This window comes from Protopterus annectens, chromosome 10.part0 (genome assembly GCF_019279795.1).
Source record: "Protopterus annectens isolate FY-2018-M chromosome 10.part0, PAN1.0, whole genome shotgun sequence".
NCBI classification, from domain to species: domain Eukaryota; kingdom Metazoa; phylum Chordata; order Ceratodontiformes; family Protopteridae; genus Protopterus; species Protopterus annectens.
The window spans coordinates 640,830,869-640,856,285 of NC_056744.1; the positions used below are offsets into that span (position 1 = coordinate 640,830,869).

The 25,417-nt window shown below is 40.4% G+C and overlaps 1 protein-coding gene across 1 annotated transcript in view; it reads right to left on the reverse strand.

Moving 5' to 3' along the window:
- The window catches only part of DIO1 (iodothyronine deiodinase 1), a 276,560-nt gene that overhangs the window by 187,378 nt on the left and 63,765 nt on the right, over positions 1-25,417 (reverse strand). The window contains exon 3 of the mRNA XM_044085472.1: positions 836-1,035. Within this exon, the coding sequence (XP_043941407.1) occupies positions 836-1,035 (200 nt within the window). The remainder of the gene's footprint in view (positions 1-835; positions 1,036-25,417) is intronic.

Sequence of the window (25,417 nt, forward strand, 5' to 3'; positions counted from 1 at the left end):
TTTAATTCCAAAGCTGTAACTTGCATAGCTGGGACCATGACCAGCAGAAGAAGTACAGAAATATGATTTTATGGAAGGTGGCAGCAGTGGTGAACATAGTGTCTGCATCCTTACACAGTGTTGTTTCCATCCACAGCCTCATCAACGTGTATGTCTTCAGTGAGCATTGCAAGTCAGGGCAGCAATTTATTTTCAGCAGGATTGTTAAGTTAAACTAACTCCCCAAGTCCTTCATTTTGAGAGGTCTGGACTGCTATTTTCAGTTAACTAGAGTACAAATGTTCAACACACAAATGGCTTTCAAGACTGTACACTAGCAATCTTGCTTCACTTCACTCTTATGACTACCTCTCATTTTTTCTCTGTTATGGATGTATTCCTGTGACCCGGATTTTTAATACTATAAAGTATGTTTGCATTTTCAAGCATGACAGTCATATATGGGTGACATCATTAAACCAGATGTATAAGGAACTCTGCTGTAAAACCACACTTCCAAATATTGCTGTCTGTCCACTTGTTCATTCCAACAAGTTTAAAAAGTTTAAAAAAATAATTCTCTAGAGAATGCAGAGTAATATTGCCAGTCTGTCTTCCTGTGTTTATGTCTAAGACTTCTCAAGATTAGTCTTTTGACTAAATATTATCAGACACAGATGAGAAATACATTTATGTTACAAAACAGTAACTACATGAGTTATAGTTTATTTTTATTTTTCCCCTGAGAAACTACACAGCTTTGTTAGAGATTATTTTGGGCTTATGTGCTATTATCAACAGTTAACTGATTTTTGTACAGTGTCATTTCAAAGACATTTATTAGGCATGACATTACCTTGTAGAGAACGTTCCCTCCATGTAGAACATAGAGTCTCTCTGGAAGAGCTGCATATCTGGCAGATGAATGGTTATCCATAGTGTCTACAACAACTGTGCAAGCAGGATTTTCTTTCAGCAGTAAACATGCAGCTGTCAGACGATCACTCAAGCTTTTGTGGTGCTTAACATCAATATTATTTCTAAATGCCCAACCATCTAAAGAAGAAGAAACACAGGCAAAAAGAAATTCAGCTACATTAAATATGAATACTTTGCTTTAATGTCAACCAAGATATATATATATATAAAAGTTACATGTAAACCTAAATAAACACACCAGATGGATGGGTCACTCTAAATTGACCATAGGTTTGGGTGTGTGGTGTGGAATAATTACCACAGCAGGGCTAGCCACCCAGCGGTGTAAACCTTGGCTCTAGATGATTGTTACTGGTGAAGTGATACACCAACCCTGTGCTCCAAAAATGAGAAAAGTGGTTGTGGATGGATGGATGGATGGATGGATGGATGGATGGATGGATGGATGGATGAAGCTATGGATGGATGGAGAGATACATCACATATATTGTCTATACAATATAATCAAACCAACATTACATAAATCGTTCAACTTCTGACTTCTCTTAAACCTCATTCCTCATCCAAAACATTTTTCTGCATATATTGTTTTCCCATGTTCCATTTTTTTCTTTGTAATTTACTCCTACCCTTTTCTAAAGATCTCACTTACTGTTTTTTGTATCTCTGTTACAATATTTACTACTTCAAGTTTGACTGGTTTAGACTTAGATTTCCATTTTCTAGTAACTGTTTTATAGGCAGCCACCAGAATTCAGCTTAACAGGGCCTTACTATGTCTAGGCAAATCAGATTCTGTATCCAGCTCAGAAAATCATTTAGATACATTGCTGTGAACTAGGCTAATGACCACAAGGGCCTTTCTAAGCTTAGCCATGCATCCCAAATCTTTGACAAGTTCTGGTACCCTTGATAAGTGTGAGCAGAGGGTTGAGAGATGAAACATGTACAAGCAGGGGCCTGGGAGATGAATCATTTACAGGCTGTCTGTGTCCATTACAGACTGAGATGCCAAACCAGGGGTGAATTTCCTATTCCCCATCCAGAATTGTATTAGGGAGGAACTCTGCTTCACATGGATGAGGAGCCTGTTCCAGACAGGGGGGGGGGGTACACTCATTTACTTACCCAGTATTCTTAATACAGTACTCTGTAAGGACTATTTATTTATTTGACATTTGTTCACCAGGTTAGTCCATCTGAACTTGTGCTCTTTTTCAGGGGAGGCCTGGGGAGAAAAGCTCCAAAGTAAAAATTACACAAAAATTAGATTCAGAGGGCAAATAATGCAAGACAAGCATTTGCAGTACATAAGTAAAATAGACAGGTTAACAAAACAAATTATACAAGAAAGAATTTCCAAGGACAAATTGTACAGGCAAGATGTTCAAAGTACAGAATAACAATTTTAAATATAGATTCAATAATAAGTACATACTATAAAGGATATTTGTTGGCCAATTGTATTCCAAGAAGAGATGTCAGTGAAAAAGGGATTTCAATTTAGAAGTGGGTATTGAAGAGCATTAGGTCACAGCAAAGTGGCAAAGATGCAGAGGAAATGTGTTACTGGTGGTCAAGCAGGAGAGACTTAGGAATTAGTTTGCCAAGTATAAGTAAGAAGGGAAACAAAAGAGAAAGGTAGAGGATGAAAAAGGAAGATTAGTATAAGTTAACTGGGGCAGAATTTGGAGGGGTGAGGAGAGGAGGAGTAGAATGTTGTTTTAATACACAGGAAATTAGAATAGTGAGCATGTTTGTGGAAAAGAAGGTAACACAGAGGCATGTGAGAGAGGGGGAAGATAAGGAGGAAAAGTGGGAGAGTAGGAAAGAGGGAGGGGAAGAAATTTTAGGTGGGACGGTTACAGTGACATCTCCTGGTGCTGTGTAGGTAATGTCTGAGAGCTGTCTTGAATTGTTGTGCATGGCTGATATTTCTAAGGGCCATGAGAGCATATTCCATGACAGAGCAGGAAAATAGCAATATAGATTTTATCCTACAGACTTTTTGGTTTATGAATCTGTAAGAGACATTAGTATGAGCTTCTGAGGGCCTTGGTGGGTTATACAGGGAGACAAGAGAGGATATGCTAGGGCAGGAAGGGTGCTTATTTAGCCTGGTGTGGATTATGAGAAGTTGAGAATAAATGAGTTGGTTAGGAAATTCTAACCAGCTGATATTCTGCAGAGCAAGACAGTGATGTGATTTAGGTGTTATGTTAGCTGCAAATCTGGCTACTTTGTTATATGTGGTTTCAAGTTTAGACAGAAGAGAGGACTGTAAGTTTGTAAGGAATTGAGAGCAGTACAGGAGGTTAGGAAGGAGATAAGCCTGGGCAAGTGAGATTTTGGAGATAGTGGTGAGGAACCTTTGGTTTCTATAAAGTAAGCGGAGCTTTTGGCGGGTTTTCTTTATACAGTTCTGTACATGGACACGGAATTTAAGTTGGTAGTTGATGATTACACCAAGTAGCTTTGTGTGGTTCAGTTGAGATAATGGTGTTGTTTAGGGAAGAGATGGTGAAAGAGGATTTAAGATGGTACAGAGATTTGGGTAGGAATAGAAGGAGTGTTGTATTTTTAGGGTTAAGATGAGTTGGTTGTCAGCCAAAGTTCTATAAGGTTAAAGGAGGTTTGAGTGAGGGAAAGTAGATCAGAGGGATTGTTGGCAATGGTAATGATAGTGGAGTCATCTGCATACTGTATGACGGATGACTGAGGACAGGATGCATGGAGTTGGTTAGTAAATATGTTAAAAAGGAGGGGACCTAGCATGGAGCCTTGTGGGACACCCATTTTTACGAGGAGAAAGGGAGATAGAGCTGAGAGCCATTTGACTGATTGTTGTCTGTTAGTGAGGCAGCTGGTAAACCAGGAAATAGTTGTGGAGGAGAGGTTTAGTTGAGTTATAGTTTAGAAAGGAGGATGGAGTGGGAGACAGTGTCAAAGGCATTGGAGAGATCTAAGAAGAGGCAGTACACTAATTTATTATTGTCTGTTGCTAGGGAGATGGACTTTGTAAAGGGGATAAGAGCAGTGGTGGTGGTGCTGTGGTGTGGGAGAAAGCTATGCTGGGTGGCGGTGATGAGGTTTTCTAGCATGTGTTAAGACAGGATTTGTTTATGGATACAGTACTCGAGAATTTTGGAGAGTGGAGAGAATATGGCAATTGGGTGCTAATTAGAGAGTTCTACAGAGTTCCCTCCTTTGTGGATATGTATGGTGCAGAACTTCTTCCAAAGAGCTGGGAAGGTAGGTTCACGGATTGAGTGGTTAATAAGGATGGATACTGGGTATGCAATGGAGTTGGCAGCTATCTTTAGGAAGTGTGATGGTAGGTTGTCAGCTGATAGGGAACATGGTTTAAGTTTGTAAAGAAGCTTTTTAATGTAGCTAGTGGAGATAGAACTTATTGAGAATGGAGAGTTTTGTTGTGGGTGTGTGCTGGGAGGGGAGGGACTGGTAGTGTTGGAAGTAGGCATGAGTTTGCATATGGTATTGATAAAGTAAGTACTGTATATAGAAGCAGCTTCTTGGGTTGAGTTATTAGGGCAGGGTTATGTGTACAGGAGTTTCCAGGGTGGAGAATTTGGTTGACTGCATGCCAGACTTTTTTAGGACTACTAGATTGAGTGGTTACGGGTATGTGGTAGAAGTTTCCTTTATCAATTTTTATATGTTTTTTTTCCCAGGTTAATTAGTTCCCTATATTTCTGGTAGTGTATGAGAGATTTGTTTTTTTGCCAGAGTTTCCATGCAGAATCTCTGTTTTGGATGAGAGTTATCTGGGTTATCTTGGTGAGCCAGGGTGAGCAGCATGATTTAACTCTGATAGTTCTGGGAGGGGCTAGTGAGTTGAGAGTGTTTAAGAAAATAGAGTTGAATTGATCAACAGCATCATCTAGAGAGAGGTCAGAGAGGAAGGACCATTCGATAGTAGAGAGACAGTTATTCAAAGCCTCAGGGTTGAGGTTGGTTAACTTACAGCATTCTTTACATTTATGGGGTCTAATGAGGTGGGGGAGAATCTTTGGACACATATAGGAGAGTGATCACTGATGGTGTCTGGCAAGGATTTGGGGCTGTGATAGAGGTTTAGATGGGAGACAAGAATCCAGTCCAGAATGTAGCTGGTGTTTGTGGGTTTATGAAGAAAAGTGGAAGAGTAGATAAGCTGAGTACAGACATATAGATGTATGCTGGTGGAAGAAGGGTCAGAGCCGAGGGCAAGCCAGTTAATATTAATGCCACCTAGTATGATAGTTTCGTTAGGAATAGTGTCAGCCATCCAGTGAAGGAACTGTTCTAGTAAGGGTATGTTGTCTCTGGGTGGTATACAGATGGCAGTTAGAGTTTTGTGGTTATGGAGCTTACAGTTAGCAAGAATAAGTTCTGCTGGGTGAAAAGGTGGGGAGGGAGGGTTGTTTAGAGGGATAAGGTTAGGAGGTCAGAGTACATAAATACAACTCCTCCACCATTTTTATGTGTCATATCAAGGCATAAGATGTTGTAACCAGGGGGGAGAAATTCATTGTCTATGTTATGTGGTTTTAGTCAAGTTTTGGAGAGAGAGCTTATACTAGCAGAGTATTGGAATATCCAAGAATGAAATTCAGCTGTCTTGTTGAGTATATTGTAGATGTTGATGGAGTAAAAAGAGAATTGTTTAAGATTAGGGGTTGATATTTGCTGGATTGTCTGAGTAGAATTGTTGGGACTACAGGAGATACTGTGGGAGTCTGGGTTAGGGTGAATGCATCCAGAGAGCTGAAAGGTGTTACTGAAGTGTAGTACGAGTGATAAATTGGGGTGAAGAGTGAGGAATTTCAGTTTGTTTTTAAGATGTGGAATGTTTTTTAGAAGGAGTGTGATTCTGGGGTGGGAGCATTCAGTACAGGAAAAGAGGGTGGGTGATATGGGAGAGGACCAGTCAGTAAAGGTAGCTGTCAAGTAGGAAGATGTTGGGAGGTGGGATAAAGATTGAGTTGAGTGTGATAAGATGTGAGGTAGGATAGGATGAGAACTAGAAAGGACAACAGGTGAAGGGGAAGCATGGTAAGAAGGGGATTGGAGGAATTGGTGTAAGTGATTGGAGGAAGATGAGAGGTATTATAATGGGGGTGGGGGTATACAATTAGAACATTTGAGTGAAGCAGTTACAGATTTAGGTGGCCTAAGTTTGCAGTGGGATGTTAAGAAGAGCTGGGAAGAGAGGGAGAAGGAGAGAGTGTGAAGTCTGGAGCCAGGAGTAGAGGGAAATGTTGTGCAGATGGCAGAGGTCTGCCAACTCACTACACTCCCCAAAAATTATGTTTCCATTTACCACTTTCTTCCCCATTACAGCTTCAACATTTAACATCTACCCGAGGAAAAATTCTTTGGATTCTGCTTGGGGTATAAAAGTACCTATGCAACACTTCCAGGCAAAAATCCTTATTCTTCTAGATTCTGTTGCATTTTGGGAGCCATACATAAGTCCTTCCATTGTTTCTTTGTGAACTGCTTATCTCATCTCTCTTCCCATTCTTTTCTGACCTTCTCTGATTTATTCCTATAGTTGTTGTTCAATATTCCTTATGCTCTACTAATTGTCCCATTTTAACAACAGCTTCTATTCCAGATTCAACTACAACTCATTCTGTGCAGGTCTTTCATTTAGGATTCCCCTATCCCTTTCTCTTTGCTTACACTCAGATAAAATCCCTGATAGGGAGGTAGTCTTTAGCCTGCAGTCCAAATGTCATCCCGGCCTTTCAAATTCTATTATCTTTCCCCTCTCTAATTATTTGTTCCCAGTACCTTGGCTCCTTTGCCAACTTTCTCCAGTTAAATTCCAGTCCCCTCTTGACTAGTTTATGTACCACTAATTTCAGTCATCCTTGCTGGCAGAATGTCCTTTCTCTATTCCCATGTTGGATTAGTGTTTAGTATACTTTCTGCTACTTTATGAATATAATATTCTGTATGACTGTTGTTATTCACCTTAAAGAATTGCTTCTAAAATCCCATTCTTTCTAGATTTCTTAAACTACCCCAACACATCCCTTTCCATTATGAATTGTAGCTTTCTGCTTCTGTTATGTGTAAGAGTCTTAATGTGTAGCTCTAAAATACCCTTTCAAATCAGGTAATCCTAAACTTCCTTGTTCCATTGGAAGGATCACCTTTTCCCACTTCACTCTTCTCTCTTCCCCTCCCAGATAAAATCCTTCAACTCTATATTAATTACTTTAATTACTTCCCCTCTGGTTGATAAAAAAACATGCCTGACTTGTATATAAAACTAATGGGACTAAAAACATTTTTCTGCTTGTATCTTGCTATCCATATCCATAGGTAAAAGCTTTCAGTTTCTCGATTTTTGTATTATCTTTTGTTTAGTCGCTTCTCTTATATCCTTAGTTGCCATAACAAAATCATTTTTAACCCATACTCCTAAATTCTTCATTTTTTTCATGTCCTCATAAATATGGGCATTGCTGAATCAATAATTTGCTTTATTTTCATTAATTTTATATCTGAAAAAAAAAACTGGAACTGTCTCAGAATGTTCCACAACACCAAGACATCATTTTCTGGTTTTGCAGTTACAAAATATTATTATCTGCAAATAAAGCCAAATTTTCTTGAATACTATACCAGTTATATCCTTGAATTTCTGAGTTGCTAATTTCCCTTGCCAATGGTTCTAAATATAATGCAAATAAATGGAAAAGAGACACCCCTGCCTATTTTACTCCTCTGTTCAGACAAGTTATCAGAGAGGAACCCTCCCACTTTGATTTTTGTTTCCAATCCCTCATATATTTTACTAACTAGCCTTATTATTGTATAAGTAAATGCGAAAGCTTCCATTGCATGACTCAGAAAGTCCCCGCCTACTCGGTTGAGTGCTTTCTCTGCATCAAAACTCCAACAGCAATATTTTCTTTCATTCTGCTTCTCTCTAGATCATCAATGTTCCATTAATGTTGTCAAATGTTTGCCTTCCCTCCATAAAACCACATCAATTCATTTATATCCATTTTGGTAACACCTTTGACATTCCTTTAGCCATTATAGATATAAACACTTTATAGTCATGCTTTAAAACTGAAATACATACATACATGCAAACAGGTATTTGAAGCAAAGGAATAATGTCTTTCTGGCCTGCCAATATAGCAAAACAGTTTTCCCTTAATAAGTTTCCAGGCTGTTCTTAAAAATGTATAAACTAGTTCTTGCTTTAATGTAATTTCAAAGTCTATTCCATGGGCCCATATGAAGCAGGATCTGATGGGTCTCCTTTTAAAATACTGTTAAACAAAACCTTCCAGATCCTTATCATTTTCTTCCCGCCTAGCTTCCAAACTTCCACCAGAATACCATTTATTCCTGGAGACTTTCTTGCAGTTTGGTTATGCATTACCTTTGTATCTTATCTCCTCCTATCATAACTGTTAATTGTTGAGCTTCATCTATCTACAACCTTGCCATATTTAAGTCTTCTATAAATATTTCTGTTTGTGTTTTTTTTATTTCCCCACTTCTCTGATTTTTATAAATTGTCATAAAATTACTGAAATTTCTGCAATACCTCTACAAGATCTCTATTTATTTTTCTTGTTACACACTCCCAAAGTTTGTCAACAACCCTTTCTACTTTCTGTTGTCTAAGTCAATGTGCCAAAAGTTTTTGTGCTCTGAAATTTTTATCAAAAACTGTTGCTTAACAGCAATCTAGCAATCTTTCTAAATTTATGCATATTATCCAGGCAGTCTCTTATTTTCTCTTTCGCACTCTGAAATTGCACTTCTTGTTCTGTGAAATTTCCCTTATTCTGCAATACTTTTAACCTTTGTCAGCACCTCTATATAATTCTTGTTACTTATTAACCATATTATTTGTCTTTTATTTCTGCCCTATTTTTAAATGCTGCTTTCATTTTATCCCACTCACTAACTATAACTTCTGGAGTACCTTTTAGCTTCCTTAATAATGCCCAAATAATTTCCACTACCCATTCCTCAAATTCCTCTGTTTTTATTAGTTAGGTGGAGAGATACCAGTGTCTCATCTTTACTTAATTACTCTACATTTTTATCTTAGTAATTACTGGCACGTGATCTGAAATAGTTACTGGATATATATGCAAAAGTTCTCAATTAAATGCACATGCTGCTGGAAAATATCATTTCTGTCTAGTCTAGCCCAATTATTGTACCTTGTGGATTAATATGTAAATTCTCTCTTGAGTTCCTACTACTGAATTAACATCTTCCATACCAAATATTTTCATAAATTTCTTCAGAAATCTAGCCTCTTTTGTTATACTTTCCTTCAAGCCCGCCCCAATGCATACTCATTGTTGTAAATCAAATTCCCATCCCACCTATAAGTAATATTCCCTGATAAAAGCTGATTATTTCTCCTACTGTTAAGCTCTACAAGCAGTTTTAGGTGAATATAAATACATGCCAATGTAATCCTAATCACTTGCAAGTAGACCCTTACTACCACAAATCAGCCATTATGCTTTTCCCTCTTCTATCACTATTGGAGCTCCTTTAGCAATTAATATAATTACACCTATTTCCTTTGTTCCTGATATTCTGCTGAATATCCATCCTGAAATCCTTTCTTTATCAAGTTTACATGCCCAGTTATTTCCAAATGTGCCTCCTAAAGCATTGTTATTTGCACTCCGTATTTCTTAATATAATTAAATATTCTTTCGTTTTTGTCTATACCTGTGAGACCATTCACATCAAAGATAATATGGAAAGTGTCACCCTTATGATAAAACATCATTATTCCCACCTGCTATATATGACAGCTTTTTTAAATCTCTATTTCCAGCTTTTGTAATGTATACACCCACTAATGTTTAGCATCTTTATACAATTTTTTCCATCAACAGTGGAACCTATGCCACATTTTACAATACGTTTTGTTTTAATGAAAACACTCAGGCAAAAAATAAAAAAAAACACCCACAGAACACCCCATAACCTATTAGTTTAATACAAACACACAAAACTACGTACAGCTTTGGATAATGAAGTTTAACCCTCCTGATAGGAACAATTGTCCCAAATATACAGCTGCTAACGCAGGTCTTAATTAACCTAAAATTGAGGTTATCCATGCTAGGACACAAGTTAAATTGCCTGTGCTTCTGCTTACAATAATTGCAATCTACTCTTCTTTCACCTTTATTTTCCTCCCAGATGTGACAAACAATCTGTATGCTTTCCAATAAAGTTTAACTTTTAGCCTTGAAGAAAACAGTGTTCTGGCTTTTTATTGCCAACTGTTAGTTTGGCTCCATGTAAATGTAAGAGAAAAAAATAGTCCTCAGCTGCAGACTTCTAAAGACAAGATGAAATATTTATTGCTAAAATAGGTCATAGGTCAACTTTTCATTACATTCAGTGTTCTTTTATTTGTTTCAACTTAAAGCCTGTTATTACATTAAACCAAGGGTTTTAATCTAGACATTCACCTATGCACTTTCTATAGGAATGAGAAGTGTACTAACTGATTCTTTGGGAGAGCAGCTAATGCATAGAACAAACTACCAAACCACATTAAAGCAAGCACTACTACAGATAGTTTTAAGAACAGCCTGGACACTTATTATGAGAACAGTTGTTTTAGCATATTGGCAGGCTAGAAGGGCATGAATGCCCAAGCTTGAAATATTTGTATGCATGTATGTATGTATGCAAAAGTAAGAGAAAACATATCAGCTCTACATATATTATGACTTGTGCACTTTCGCACCCCATCTTCTAACTCAACACTCAAGATTACAGCCTATTAACTTGAAAATGCTTTTGTCCAGCTTTTCTTCTCTATTTGCATTGCAATGCCTACATTTCTGAACAGTAAAAATGAATGAAAGAGAAAAAAGACATCTGTTTACTTTAGTAACTTTAACACATAGAAGAGCTAAAATGCTTTACTATAAAACATGCAAGTTATATTGAGAAAAGTTTCACAGAAATAATGTTACGAACAGAAATTGTTTTACTTACAGTTGCATTTTTCATAGGTTCATAGATGTGTACTAGGCTAATGGCCCTAGAGCCTTTACAAGCCTAGCCCATAGGATTACCCTGGCATCGTGCCACCTGCACCCAACCTACTCTGTCGAGTAGAGCTACTGGAGTGATCTCCTGGGTGAATTTTCTATTTCCCATTCACTCAGCAAGATTTCTCTTGAAGAGGGCCAGTGAGGTGCTGCAGTTGACATGTATGGGAAGTCTATTCCATAGCATGGGCAGTCTCTGGGTTATGAGCCTGTCCCTCCAGCATGTTCTGTTGATTGTGGTAATGAGGTTGAGGTCTCTGGAGCATGTGGTGTGGAGGGATTTGGATTTCTTTAGATGTAGCATTTCTAACAGAGCTGGGTCAGACATGGCTTTGTAAATCAAGCAGAGATCGCCTCTAAGTAGGCGATATGAGACAGAGAATAGTTGGAGTTTTTTTGAGTCTATCCATATAGGACAAGTGTTTAAGGCCTAGGATCCTCTTTGTGAGGTACTTATGTGGCCTCTCCAGTTGTTGCAGGTGTCTAGTGCAGTACAAGCCAAATGGGGCATTGTACTCGATGACTGGACTAATGAGGGAAGAGTAGAGGGAAACAATGACCTCTTTCTTCCTGGATGCAAAACCCTTAGTAATGAGATGTGCCACATAGAAGGACTTTCTGACCACAGTGGCAATGTGGTGATCAAAAGAGAGGTTGCTGTCAACCTGTGTTCCCAGATCTCTTATAATGCCTTCTGTGTTCAGTGGACTACCATCGATGTGGTAATTCATGGGAACCGGGTTTTTCCCAAAGGGGATGATGACACATTTTTGGCATTTAGCTTAAGGCCATGGCTCTGACACCAGTCATTGGTCTCAGTGAGACCTTTCTGTAGGATGTCAACATCATTTGGGGAGTTAATAGCTCCCAACTTGCAATCATCTGTGAACTTTGTCAGCCAGAGTCCCTTTGTGTTGGCATGGACTTCAGAGAAGTAGATACCAAACAGGAGAGGACCCAGGACCGAACCCTGTGGGACTCCACTCATGACTGGTCAGCAAGCTGACTTGGAATCAGCTACTTTCACACTGTGGGTTCTACCTGTGAGCCAGTTTGTAAGCCCACCTAGTGATATAGGGGTTGATGCCTAGTTTAGTGAGTTTTTCTATGATTCCTGAGTGGGGAATGGTATCAAAGGCCTTGGCCAGATCAAGGTAGGCTGTATCAACTACCATGCCTTCATCCACAGCTCTGGTGACTGACTCAAAGAAGTAGACCAAGTTGAGCAGGCATGACCTACCTTTCACAAAACCAAACTGTGTGGGATCCAGAGTTTGGAGATTCCCTATATCCTTGTTTATTAGGTCCATGATGATGCGTTCCATAGCTTTGCATATCAGACTTGTCAGGCTAATGGGGTGCTAGTCCCCAGGGTCTGTAGTTGCTCCTCCTTTGTGGAGAGGTATGACTGTAGCAGTGTGCAATCCAGTAGGGACAAAGCCTGAAGTGAGGCTGTGATTGAACAGGGCACACAGGTGAGGTGCCAGTTCACTCTTTAGTTCATGTAGAACATAGCCAGGGATATTGTCAGGTCCCCACAGAAGCTGTATTCTTGGCCTTGGATAGTGCTGTTGTAATCTGTGCAGCAGTAATACTGGGTGCCTGGTAATCTACTGGTATTATGATTGGTCCTTTGGGAGAAGGGGTAAAGTTGGCACTGAATCTGTCGGCCAGTATACTGGCAATATCTGTTGGCTTGGTATAGAAGGTACCATTGTGAAGTAGCTCAGAGCAAATCTGGATATTGCCGTGGAGATTCTTTACATAACTATAGAAGGCCTTGTGGTTGTCTTTACTATCTGGTCTAATTCTGTTTTCATAGCTAGCTTTGGAGGATTTGATGAGGGATCTCAACTTTTTGTTGAGGCTGAGAAGGGAGTTTTTCCAGTCTTGGGACTTCACCTTATTCCGCATCAGTTTCCTCCTTCTGTTGTAGAGTTTGTTTATGGCATGGGACCACCAGATTGGCTTCCTTTTTTGGTGGAAAGCATCTTGGTTCTATTTGGTATGGCAATATCCATGCATTTGTGTATGTGTTCATACAGTGCATTGGTTCATAGATTCATAGGTTCATAGGTTAGTACTAAGCAAACTGCCCTTGCAAGCCATTTTAAGCCTAGCCAATTATCTCTTGTGAGACTCAAACCCTGCACCTTGTGTTTGTAAGGCAAACACCTTAACCATTAGGCCACCCTCCCAACCCTGTGGTGTATGATTCGCGGTCATGCAACTATTCTCCATTTGTATGGGTGCTGTGAAGTTATCCACCTCTGTTTTTAGGAGCCCAAAGTTAGCTTTGGAGAAGTTTTCATGGTTGTTACCTTTGAGGGGGTGGGAGGGATGTGGATTTCCAAGGTGATTAGTTTGTGGTTGGATCTAACCAGGGAGGAGTTGACTATCTGTGTAGAGCAATGGTCGCCCATGTTAGTAATGACCAGGTCAATGATGTTGCTACCTCTAGTGGAGGTAAGAATGAGCTGGTCCAGGGCATTGGAATTAATGAATTCCAGGAAACGTTGGGCAAGTGCACTGGTACAGGAGTAGTTTTCCCAGTTAATGGAGGGATAGTTGACGTCGCCCAGTATGACAGTGTTAGGTTGGACCCTAATATTCTCCAGGGTACTTAAGAATGTGGAGTGTGAGTATTGGGACATCACTGGGGACCTATACCTGAACGTATTATCATGGAACTTATAAACAAAGACATTGGCAACCTTCAGACACTGGACCCCACCCAGTTTGGGTATGTGAAGGGACGATCCTGTCTCCTGAACCTGACTGACTTCTTCAAATCAGTCTCCAGAGCCATGGACAAGGGTAAGGCGGTCCACACAGCCTATCTGGACCTTGCCAAAACCTTTGACACCATCCCCCACTCTGGAATCATAGACAGACTTACTAAGCTGGGCATTAATACCTACGTCACTTGATGGGTTGCCAAATGGCTTACTGACAGAACCCACACTGTAAAAGTAGCCAACTCCAAATCCAGCTCCAGACAAGTGACAAGTGGAGTACCTCAGGGTTCAGTCCTGGGACCGCTCTTGTTTGGCATCTACTTCTCTGAAGTACAGGTCAACACTAAGGGACTCTGGCTAACAAAGTTTGCAGAGGACTGCAAATTGGGAGCCATTATTGAATCCCTAAATGATGTGGATACTCTACAAAAGGGACTTACAGAAACAGATGTTTGGTCCCAGAGCCATGGGCTCAAGCTCAATGCCAAGAATGTATAGTTATCCCCTTTGGTGGCCGTACACTAAACACCAAAAGTGTGATAAGAGACTTAGGGGACACAGGTGGACAGTGGTCTCACCTTCGATAACCACATCGCCACAACAGTCAGGAAATCCTTTTATGTGGCACATCTCATCACTAAGGGCTTTTCATCCAGAAAAAAAGAAGTCATTGTCCCACTGTACTCATCCTTCATTAGACCCATTATAGAAAACAATGCCCCGTTTGGTATGCACCTCTCAAGACATCTGCAACAGCTGGAAAGGCCACAGAAATACCTCACTAAAAGAATCACAGGCCTAAAGCAGATGCCCTATGCTGACCGCCTTAAAAACTCCACCTATACACTGTCACATATCATCTACTCAGAGGCAATCTCTGCTTAACATACAAGGCCATGTCAAACCCAGAGCTGTTGGACATGCTATACTTAAAGAAATCCCAATCACTCAGAGATACAAGCTCCAGGGATCTAAACCTTGTCATCACAATAAACAAAACATGCTGGAGGGATAGGTTCCTGACCCAGAGACTCCCCAGACTCTGGAATAAACTGCCCATACATGTCAAGCAGAGCGCCTCTTTGGCCTTCTTCAAAAGGAACCTTGATGATTGCATGGGAGAAAGGAAATTCACCCTGGGGATCATGTCAGTCGCCCTGCTAGACAGGGGTCCAGGGAAGTAAACAGTGTGGGAAGAAATAACCAGGGAATTGTTATGGCTAGGCTTGTATAGGCCCTAGGTTCGATAGCCTAGTACCAACCTATGAACCTATGAACCTATGAATCACCATCTTACCCAATGTTAACTTTACCTGAAGTATCTCAGATGTGTTATGTTGGGCTACCAGTCTGGAGATGTGTACATCCTTTATGAATATGGAAACATCACCGCCTTTGCAGCTTCATAGGTTCATAGGTTAGTACTAACCTATGAACCTATGAATATGGAAACACCACCACCTTTGCAGCTTTGCTCCAAGTTCTGGGGCCGAAAGGTGTGGAATGAGTTATAGCCTGGTAGTGCAGGGATGCTTTCTGCTGCCTTTAACCAGGTCTTTGTTACAGCACAAATGTCGATGTTCTCCATTTTAAGGAGTGGTTCAAGTGAGTGCATTTTGAGATTTAGACTTCTAGTGTTGAGCAGCATGACCCTCAAATTGCATTTGTTTGTAGCTGTTATGGTGGATATTTGGTCTTTGGAACACCACCTAAAAAAGGCACTATAGGGGTGGCAAGAGCCTTGGCCAGTATCCGGAAGTCCAGGGGTGACAGATGCAGGCCATCTTTGGCAAAGCATCAAGGTCTGTCAATCACGTCATCCCAGGCAGACAGATACTGGATCCCCATAGAATGACACCAGAAATTTCCTTCCTCTTCCCTCCCCTAAACTGCCCTTGCAAACATTAATGACATGAAGTGAGGCAAATGCCTTTCAGTTCCCCATAAGTTTAACAAAGTCAACAAAAGCCCACTCTTTCAACTTTTTCATTATACTGCCGTACTTCACAAATGTGATTGATACTTTGCAGTTTCACATTTATTCACTAATTTCTGTGTTGCTGGTGCTCTTCCTGCTCATCTCCATCTCCCAACCTCTGATTCTGGTCCAATTCCAGGGTACTCCTGATTCCTCTAGTCAACTCCTGTGCTTTTTTCTGTCTTGCAAGTGTTTTCCTTTGGAACACTGGAAAATGTTTCACTAGCAAAGTCTCTCTGTGTGCTTTATTATCAGATGAATACATAGCAGAGTGCCCTTATGCTTGGTGTCTCACTTTTTGTTATATAAACTTTTGTATTTCCTCCTTATCCTGTTCTGCATTAAAAAATGACTTTGATCCTCCAGGAAGAAATATTCTAAGGATAACTAGATACAGCAGTTTGTATCTCACACCTGCCTCTTGACATTCCCTGATGACTGGAATAATGTTTTCTCCTGCCTGTTGTACAGAGAGTAATCATTTTCAACACTCTGCTGTCTCAAACTTTTAATACTTTGCCCTTTTGCCACAGTTTTGTCAGGATCAACTCTTTCTGCTGGTAGGTTTACATCTTTACTAATACAGGTCTTGGCTGCTTTCTCATTTCCAGACTTGGAGCATGTACATGATGTTCCCTTTCAATTAACAACTCCTGCTGTGGAATACTAGTCAAGTTGCTTATTTGTGATTTCATAAAATTAACGCAGTCCGTTCCTTCCAGTTTCCCTGGAACAGCAGAAAATCTCAGATTTTCCTTACTTGCTCTGTCTTTTAATTCTACAATTTTTGAAATATCTTTTCTTGAGCAGTCTCATACTCATCCAACCTTTTCTTCCTTTTGACCTCTGACATTTGCAGTTTTATCAGCACATCTGAATATGTGTTTAAAGCTTCTTCCATTTTTCCAGCATTTGTTATTTGAGTTGATAAACTCCTTTAGTGTACCATTTATTTTAATAAGGTCTGAACACATTTAACTTATTTTTTTCTCTAGATTATTGGAAGTCATGTCTTGCACCAAAGCTGGAGCTTGCACTTCTTTTTCCTGAACAGTTGCAGGATTCTTCCTAGTCAGTGTTTTCTCTTCATCTTTTCTAGTTAGTTTTCTTCCAGGCTGTGTTAATTTTATCTTTGTTGACATCCAGGCAGTGTACTTAGTAGCCAGTAAGTGAATATATTAAAAGTATAAATAAATGAAAAAGGGGGTCCAACAGTCACCAAACATGCTACAAATAAACTGAAGAAGTGGTGACTAGTGTAGTGTGCAATGCAAGTCTCTAAATCCAAGTAGACATCCAAACAGAGATAAAACAAATACATTTTTATTTACAAAACAAGATTAAGTGCTTTTGTCCTTACAAGTTAAGGCTTGTAATCAGATTCATCAGAATATATTAAAACAAGCCTAAAAGACAGTTAAATACTATTTTCAAACCAGAGAGCACTCAATATTCTGATGAATATCTCTTTTTGGATTCCTACTTCACTTTACTAAAAGTTCCTGGCACATGTCTTTCAGTTTCTTTTTCCCACTGGGAGGGTTGAAGTTAAGCTGTTAATTAGTGTTCAGGCAACTTGGAAAGTCATCCCACTAAATTATTCTTGAGATTAAAAACTAATAGTAATCAGAATAAAAATAATCAAGTTAAGCCTATCTGTGTAGGGTAGATGTTTGAGGTCCTGGATTCTCCTAGTGAGGAACCTCAGTGGTACGTCTAACAGCTGCATGTGCTTTGTGATGTACATGCTGAAAGGGGCATTGTACTCAATAATGGGTCTTATAAGGGAAGAATACAGGAATATTATGACCTCTTTGTCTCTGAATGAGATAGCCTTACTAATGAGGGGGGCCACATAGAAAGCTTTCCGTGCAATGGAGGTAATATGGTAGTCAAAAGTCAGTTTGCTGTAAACCTGGGTGTCCAAGTCCCTCATGACTGACTGCATGCTTAGGACCTTGTTATTAATGTGATAATTTGTGGGGACATCACTCTCCCCAAAGGGGATGATGATGCATTATTTGGCATTCAGTTTGAGGCCATGTTTCTGGCACCAGTCATTTGTTTGGGTGAGACACTCTTGAAGGATATACACATTACTAGGGGAATTGATGATAGCATCCCGCTTGTAGTCATCTGCAAACTTGGTCAACCACAGCCCACTGGTTTTGGCCTGCACCTCAGAAAAGTATATTCCAAACAACAGAGGTCCCAAGACCAATCGTTGGGGTACATCACTTATTACAGGTCTACTGCTTGAGGTGGCTTCCCCTACTTGGACTAGGTGGTCAAAATATCAGTCAGCCAGTTTGCTACCCATCTGGTAACATACGGATTGATGCCTAGTTGTCAGAGTTTATCTTTTATATCAGAGTGGGAAATAGCATCGAAGACTTTGGCCAGGTCAAGATAGGTGATGTGCACCATCTTCCCTTCATCTATGGCTTTGGTGACTGTCTCAAAAAAGTCAACCAAATTTAACAGTAATGACCTCCCCTTGACAAAACCAAACCATGTGGGGTTGAGTGTTTGGAGGTTGCCAATGTCCTTGTTAATGAGGGCCAAGATAATGCATTCCATGGTCTTGCAGATCAGGCTAGTTAGGCTGATGGGTCTATAATTTCCTGGATTGGTGAATGCTCCATGTTTGAGCAAAGGGATGACAGTGGCTGTTTTTTCCTTTTATCACAGAATTTATTTATTGCAGATGTCCACCAGACAGGTTTACTCTTCCTTGAGGAGAATGATTTTGTCCTGTTGGGTATTCCTGATTCCATGCAGCTATATAAATGCTTGTATAGTACTTTGGTGTAGGTTTGGACATGTGTCCCAGTTCCTATGGAGGGGGAGGGGCTGAGAAACTGTTTAAACCCTCCCTCAGGAGGCTGTAATCAGCTTTGGAGAAGTTTTTTGTTTGACCCTAGCTGTGTGTGTGTGTGTGTGTGTGTGTGTGTGTGTGTGTGTGTGTGTGTGTGTGTGTGTGTGTGTGTGTGTGTGTGTGTGTGGGGGGGGGGGTCAGGTGAGATGGTGACTTCAAAAGTGACCGCCTTGTGGTCGGATCTTACCAGGGAGGATGACACCGTAGGGATGTTGCAGTGGTTACTCATGTTGGTTAATGTGACCCCCCCTGCACTGCCCCAGTAATCAAGGAGCCTCAATCCTCACCACTAGCATCAGTAAGGGATGCACACAATGGGAAGATGACAAGTACACACACAGTAAAGTACAATTGCCCTTAAGAGCACACGTAGATCATAGTCAGTCTGGGGGCTGGTTTCTCCCTCTTTCTCCAGATCCCCAATAAGACTCCCCACTTGTACAGCTATAGGGTTATGATCTCAACTGAGGGGTTAATCCAAGACCTCCAGCACCCTCTCTGTCCAACCAGTGCTTTGTGTCCCTGCCCAAGTAGATGACACACACAGACTTTGAGATTTTATTTATATAAAAACACACAGACATTCCTGAGGAAGGCAGGGACAGATTTACTAGCTATGGCCCTTTCTGCCCAGACTAGAAGGTAGTTAGCACTGCCACCAAACCCTACTTATTAGCTACTATAAGGCCCTCGCAAAGGATGACCAATCCTACTGTGTAATGTTACTGTTATCCAAATGGTAGTTTGACCAAGACCAAGGCTATTTAGGAGTGGCCTGTACAGTCTCACCAAATACATATGCAAGTACTCTCAAAGCTTAAATATGTCACATAAATATCAGGACAAGGATAGGTTTAAATATATTTAATAATAAAGAATAAAAGAACAAGACAGTAATCAAACAACACAGTAACTACAGAGTTCAGAATCACAGGAAATATTTTAAAACAACATTGTAGGACAGTCTCAAATAAATACAGAAAACATCTAAACTAATCTTTACTATATTTCTATCTATATCTAAGAGTAATTGCTGTAATCTAGTTACTTACTATTAGCAAGGCAAGTGCTGGTGTTGATGAGTGGATGTTTCTAGGTCCAGGACAAGATCAAAAATGCCCAGATTCTCTCTGAGAGAGAGTTCTTAAGTTAATATCAAATATTACTGCTGGGTCAGCTTGGATGACATCACTTTGTCATCTGACTTCAGTTCCCAAGCTACCCCCATTATCAGAAAGTACAAGCATTTTTAGCATCTCTCTGTAAAAAATACATATCTTTCAGAACTGTGCAGCTGCTAGGAAGTCAAAGACCAATAAAAACACTTTACATTTTAAACACAACAGTTACTTTTCTCCAGGACAATAGACACAACTTCTAGCTCTAGACATTGTGTCTCCTTGCTGCATTAACTAACTTTTATAGCACATCGTAAAAAACTTCAATTTTCAACTTGTTTTCTTGAAGTTTTCAGAAAGATAGCAAATGGAGCCTTCACACCAAAGGTTCAGAAATCAAAATACAAAAATGCAAAAAAAAAAAAAAAAAAAAAAAAAAGAAAGTCTGAACCACCAAGCTGTAAAACACATAATTTAATAAAATGAACACAGAGTAAGCGCTTTCAGGTTACACACCTTTCTTCACGACAAATTACAAACTGATAAAACATCACATTTAAAATATCAAATAACCATGAAATTTAATAATGAATCCACCTCATCTTTAAGGCAGGCTTTACCTGGATTACACCATTCATGCCAGGGGGTCTATGTGCTGCCAGTTCAACTATCCATTTAGACTCATGATATTCAGTTAAATTACATAAATCCCCCCTCTCCTGAAAACATTCACTATCTGTAGTATCATGAAATCTAAGGTGTGTGTGCTATTGCTACTAATGTGATGGTAAAAAGCATTACGTCCATTACCTAAGCATATGGCAGACATATGCTATAAAATCCTGTTCTTTAATTTACAATTAGTCTTGCCTACATTTAATGAGTGGCAGTCTTTACACTCAGCCAAATATATAACAATCTGCAAAATGTGTCAAGAAAACTCCTTTTTGGTCATAGGATGTACAAATAAATTATCCTGTCTTATGTACTGGCAAGCCTTGCAGTGCCTGCATGGAAAAGTACCCTGTAGTGTAGTCTTAACCCTTTTAATTTGGTATCTGTCATTACACAACAAGTCTTTCAAATTCTTATGCATTTTGAAACAAAACAGTGGTTGATTAGTTACAATGTTCTTAATTTTATAATTAGTTAATAAAATGCCCCAGTTTTGTCTGATAATATTGCATATGCCCCCTGCGTTGTTGCTATACTTTATGTTAACACGTAACAGTTGTTGACCTGATGTCCTGGAGGGCTGTATGTCATTGATGCTCCTAAAAAACAATGTTTCACCATACTGGCCCTCTCCTTCTGACACTGTTCAAATGTATCATCCCTCCTGTATAACCTCTTTTAGTAAGGTCATGGACCAACTCAATGACCTCTCTTTAAAGTTGTCCTCATTTGTACACAATCCTGATATCCTATAAAACTGCCCTTTTGCTATGTTGCTAAACAAATGCCGCCAGTGCATACTATCATGGACCAGAAGGGTATTCTTCCAATACTCCTTCCTATACAAACTAGTCCCTACTATGCCGTCATTGCTTTTGAATATGCATACGTCCAAAATATTTATAGAAATGTCAGAACACACAACACTAAATCTTAGAAAATCTGTGGTACTTTCCAAATGGGCAATGAACTTAAATAATTCATCACAGGTACCCCCCCCCCACAACAAAAATACATCGTCCACAAAACGGACGTAATATTTTAAGCAAATTTTCCATTCAAAAGATGTATTGAACATAACCTGATCCTCCCAAAATGCTAAGACTAAATTGGCATAAGAATTGCCACAGGGTGTCTCCATGGCCACACCAGTATTCTGGCGATAAAAATCTTTGTCAAACAGAAAAATGTTATTACTTAGGACGTGATCCAAAAGCAAACAAACCCTGTTCACTTCCATAGGTGTCAAAGACTGAGCCTGGTTCATAAACCTCTCAACAGCTGTCAGACCATATTCCTTCAGAATAACAGTAAATAAACTGCTAATATCCATGGTCACAAATAACCAATCACTATGTTCAGGATTAGTATCCAAGTGTTCATGTAAATATTGTAAAAAAATGTGCTGTGTCTTTTAACACCCTTGGTACATTGTTCAAACACAATTTCAACTTAGGCTCAAACATACTGAAATATTTTCAGTAACCTATCTCCTACCGGACACAACTGGGCGGAGGGGTGGGTCTACAGGGGGCATATGCAATATTATCAGACAAAACTGGGGCATTCTGTTAACTGGTGATAAAATTAAGAACATTTTAACTGATCAACTACTGTTTTGTTTCAAGAGGCATAAGAATTTAAAAGACTTGTTATGTAAAGACAGACACCAGATTAAAAGGGTTAAGACTACACGACAGAGTACCTTTCCATGCAGGAACTGGCAGTACATAAGACAGGATAATTTATTTGTACATCCTACGACCAAAAAGGAGTATTTCCTGACACGTTATGCAGATTGTCACACAACAGATGTTATATATTTGGCTGAATGTAAAGACTGCCACTCATTCTATGTAGGCAAGACTAACTGTAAATTAAAGAACAGGATTTTACAGCATATGTCTGCCATACGCTTAGGTAATGAAAGTAATGCTTTGTACCAACACATTAGTAGCAATAGCACACACACCTTTGATTTCATGGTTCTACAGATAGCGAATGTTTTCAGGAGGGGGGGGTTATGTAATTTTAACTAGTTGAACTAGTAACACATAGACCCCCTGGCATGAATGGTGTAATCCCGATAAAGCCTGCCTTAAAGATGAGGTGGACTCATTACTGAATTTCATTGGTTATTTGATATTTTAAATGTGATGTTTTATCAGTTTGAAATTTGTCTGAAGAAGGGTGTGTAACCTGAAAGTGCTTACTCTGTATTCATTTTATTAAATTACGTGTTTTATAGCTTGGTGGTTCAGACTTTCTTTCTTTCTTGAAGTTTTGCAAGTTAGCTCTGTATATTCCAGCTTTTACTATTAGAACATACATTTGCAGAGGTATATAGTTTATATACATTTCTGTTCTTTTCCAGTAGGATACACTGTGGTTACATTCTTGAAGATCAGTACATAACATACAGTTCTGTATAAATCATATCAATATTCACACATGACATATGATTATTTACAAAATTCCAGATAGCTGGGCTGGCGGTGTCACAATTCCCACCCCTTCCCCCCAAAAAACTCAAGCCAGTTTTTCAAGTGACCCTTGAGAATCTTTGCTCAAGAGGGTGAACCTATCTGGGAATACACTACCCAATTCCCTGTCTTGAGAACCCATCTGCACTGGCATTGCTAACCCCACTGTGTTGCTGCACTGTCATATCATATGCTTGCAACCGTAGGGTCCACCTTAGTAACTTGGCATTTTGCTGGCTGGAACAATGTAGCTATGTTAAGGGATCATGGTCTGTAACTACGGTGAATTTCCTCCCATACAGATAAGGCTGAAGTTTCTGCAGTGCCCACACTGTGGCTAGGCATTCCTTTTCTACAGCTACATAGCACTCCTCCCTGTGTTGGACCTTATGACTGAGATATACCACTGGGTGCTCTTCTTCTTTCTCTGAGGAAATCTGGCTAAGTACAGCCCCCACCCCATGGTTTGAAGCATCTACCTGCACAACAAATTATTTGCTGAAATCTGGACTGGCTAACACAGGGGGTCCTCTCAAAGCTCCTTTAAGCTTCTGGAATGCCATCTCACATGCTGGGGTCCAAACTACCTTATCTGGCCTGTTTTTCCTTGTCAGGTCTGTGAGGAGAGCAGCTATGGTACTATATTTGTGGACAAACTTTATGTAGTACCCTGCTGTCCCTAAGAATGCCCTCACCTGCTTTCTGGTAACAGGGGTAGGCCATGCCTGAATGACTTTCACTTTGGCAGGTTCTGGCCTGATCTTACCACTCCCCACTCTACTTCCCAGGTAGGAGACCTCTGCCATACCCACCTGACATTTACTGGGCTTAATGGTCAACCTTGCCCTCTGAAATCTACCCAGCACCTACCTGACAAGCTGAAGGTGCTCTTGCCAGGAACAGCTATAGATGGCAATATCATCTAGGTAAGCAATGACAAAATCTCCTGTTCCTGCTAGGCTATGATCTACCAGCCTCTGGAAAGTCACTGGGGCATTTTTCATCCCAAAGGGCATTTTCGTGAACCCCTACAAGTCAAAATCAGTCACAAAGTCTGACCTCTCTCTAGCACTGGGAGTCAAGGGCACCTGCCAGTAACCCTTGGTAAGATCAGTGGTGGTAGGATACTTAGCCCCACCCAGCTGCTCTAGGGCTCCATCTGTCCTAGGCATGGGGGTAAGCATCTGAATCTGTGAGACTATTTAATTTCCTGTAGTCTACACAGAACCTGGTGCTGCCAGCCTTCTTTGGTACCAGCACCACTGGGGAGGCCCAGGGACTGCTGGACTCCTGAATTACCCCTAGTTCCAACATTTCCTGTATATCATCCTTCACAGTCTGTTTGACTCTCTTGGGCACCCTATAAGGCACCTGCTTAATAGGTCTTTGGGGTTCTGTATCCACATGGTGCTGTGCTAGGTGGGTGTACCCTGGTTTCCCAGGGCATTTGTCCCCAAACTCCTGTAACACTGCTCAGATTTCTTGAACCTGGGTAGGGTATAGCTGCTGGGATATTGCTACACCTTCCATTGAGGTGTCAGTCCGACCCTCACTGAGGAGATCAGTCACCAGATACCCCTCAGACTCCTCCTGCCATCCACTGCAAATACTCAGCACAAGGGCCTCCCTATCATGATAAGGTTTCATCATTTTAACATGGTACAATTTGTGCCCCTGCCTCCTGCCTAGCAGATCTACCATGTAGTTAACATCACTGGCCTTCCTTACTACCTTGTAGGATCCCTCACACGCTGGCTGCAGCTTGTTGTGTCTGACAGGAATGAGAACCATTACCTGCTGCCCTACAGCATACTCTCTAGTGCAAACATTCCTGTTATACCAGACCTTTTTCTGCTGTTGGGCTTCTGCCAGGTTCTTCTGGGTCAAGCCCATGTGATTCCTGAGCCTTGTCCTGAGGTTTTGGACATATGCCACAGCAGACTCCTTGTGGGATTCACACTTACCCTCCCACTCATCTCAAATGAAATCTAGAGGTCCCCTCACCCTATGTCCATACAACAACCCAAAGGGTGAAAAACCTATGAATTCCTGGGGCAACTCTCTGTAAACAAACAACAGACAGGGCAAATATTTGTCCCACTCCCTCTTAAACTGGTCTGCAAATGCCCATAGCATGGACATGAGTGTAGAGTTTAAACTCTCAACAAGGCCATTAGTCTGGGGATGGTAAGGGGTGATCTTTAGGTGCTTCACCCCGCAGTACTTCCACAGATAAACCAGCAGGTTTGACATGAAATTGGCACCTCTGTCAGTCAGTATTTATTTTGGGAAACCTGCCCTACTGAAAATCTCTAAGAAAGCATTTGCCACCTTTTCTGCCTCAATGGAGGACAGAGCCACTGCCTCAGGGTATCTGGTAGCATATTCTACTACTACTAGGATATACTTTTCCCTGTGGAACTTGGGGTATTCAGAGGGCTACAATATCCATAGCTACCCTCTGAAATGGCTCCTCAATCACAGGCAAAGGCATCAAAGGAGCTTTCACCTTGTCTCCTGTCTTGCCTACTTTTTGGCACTGCTCACAGG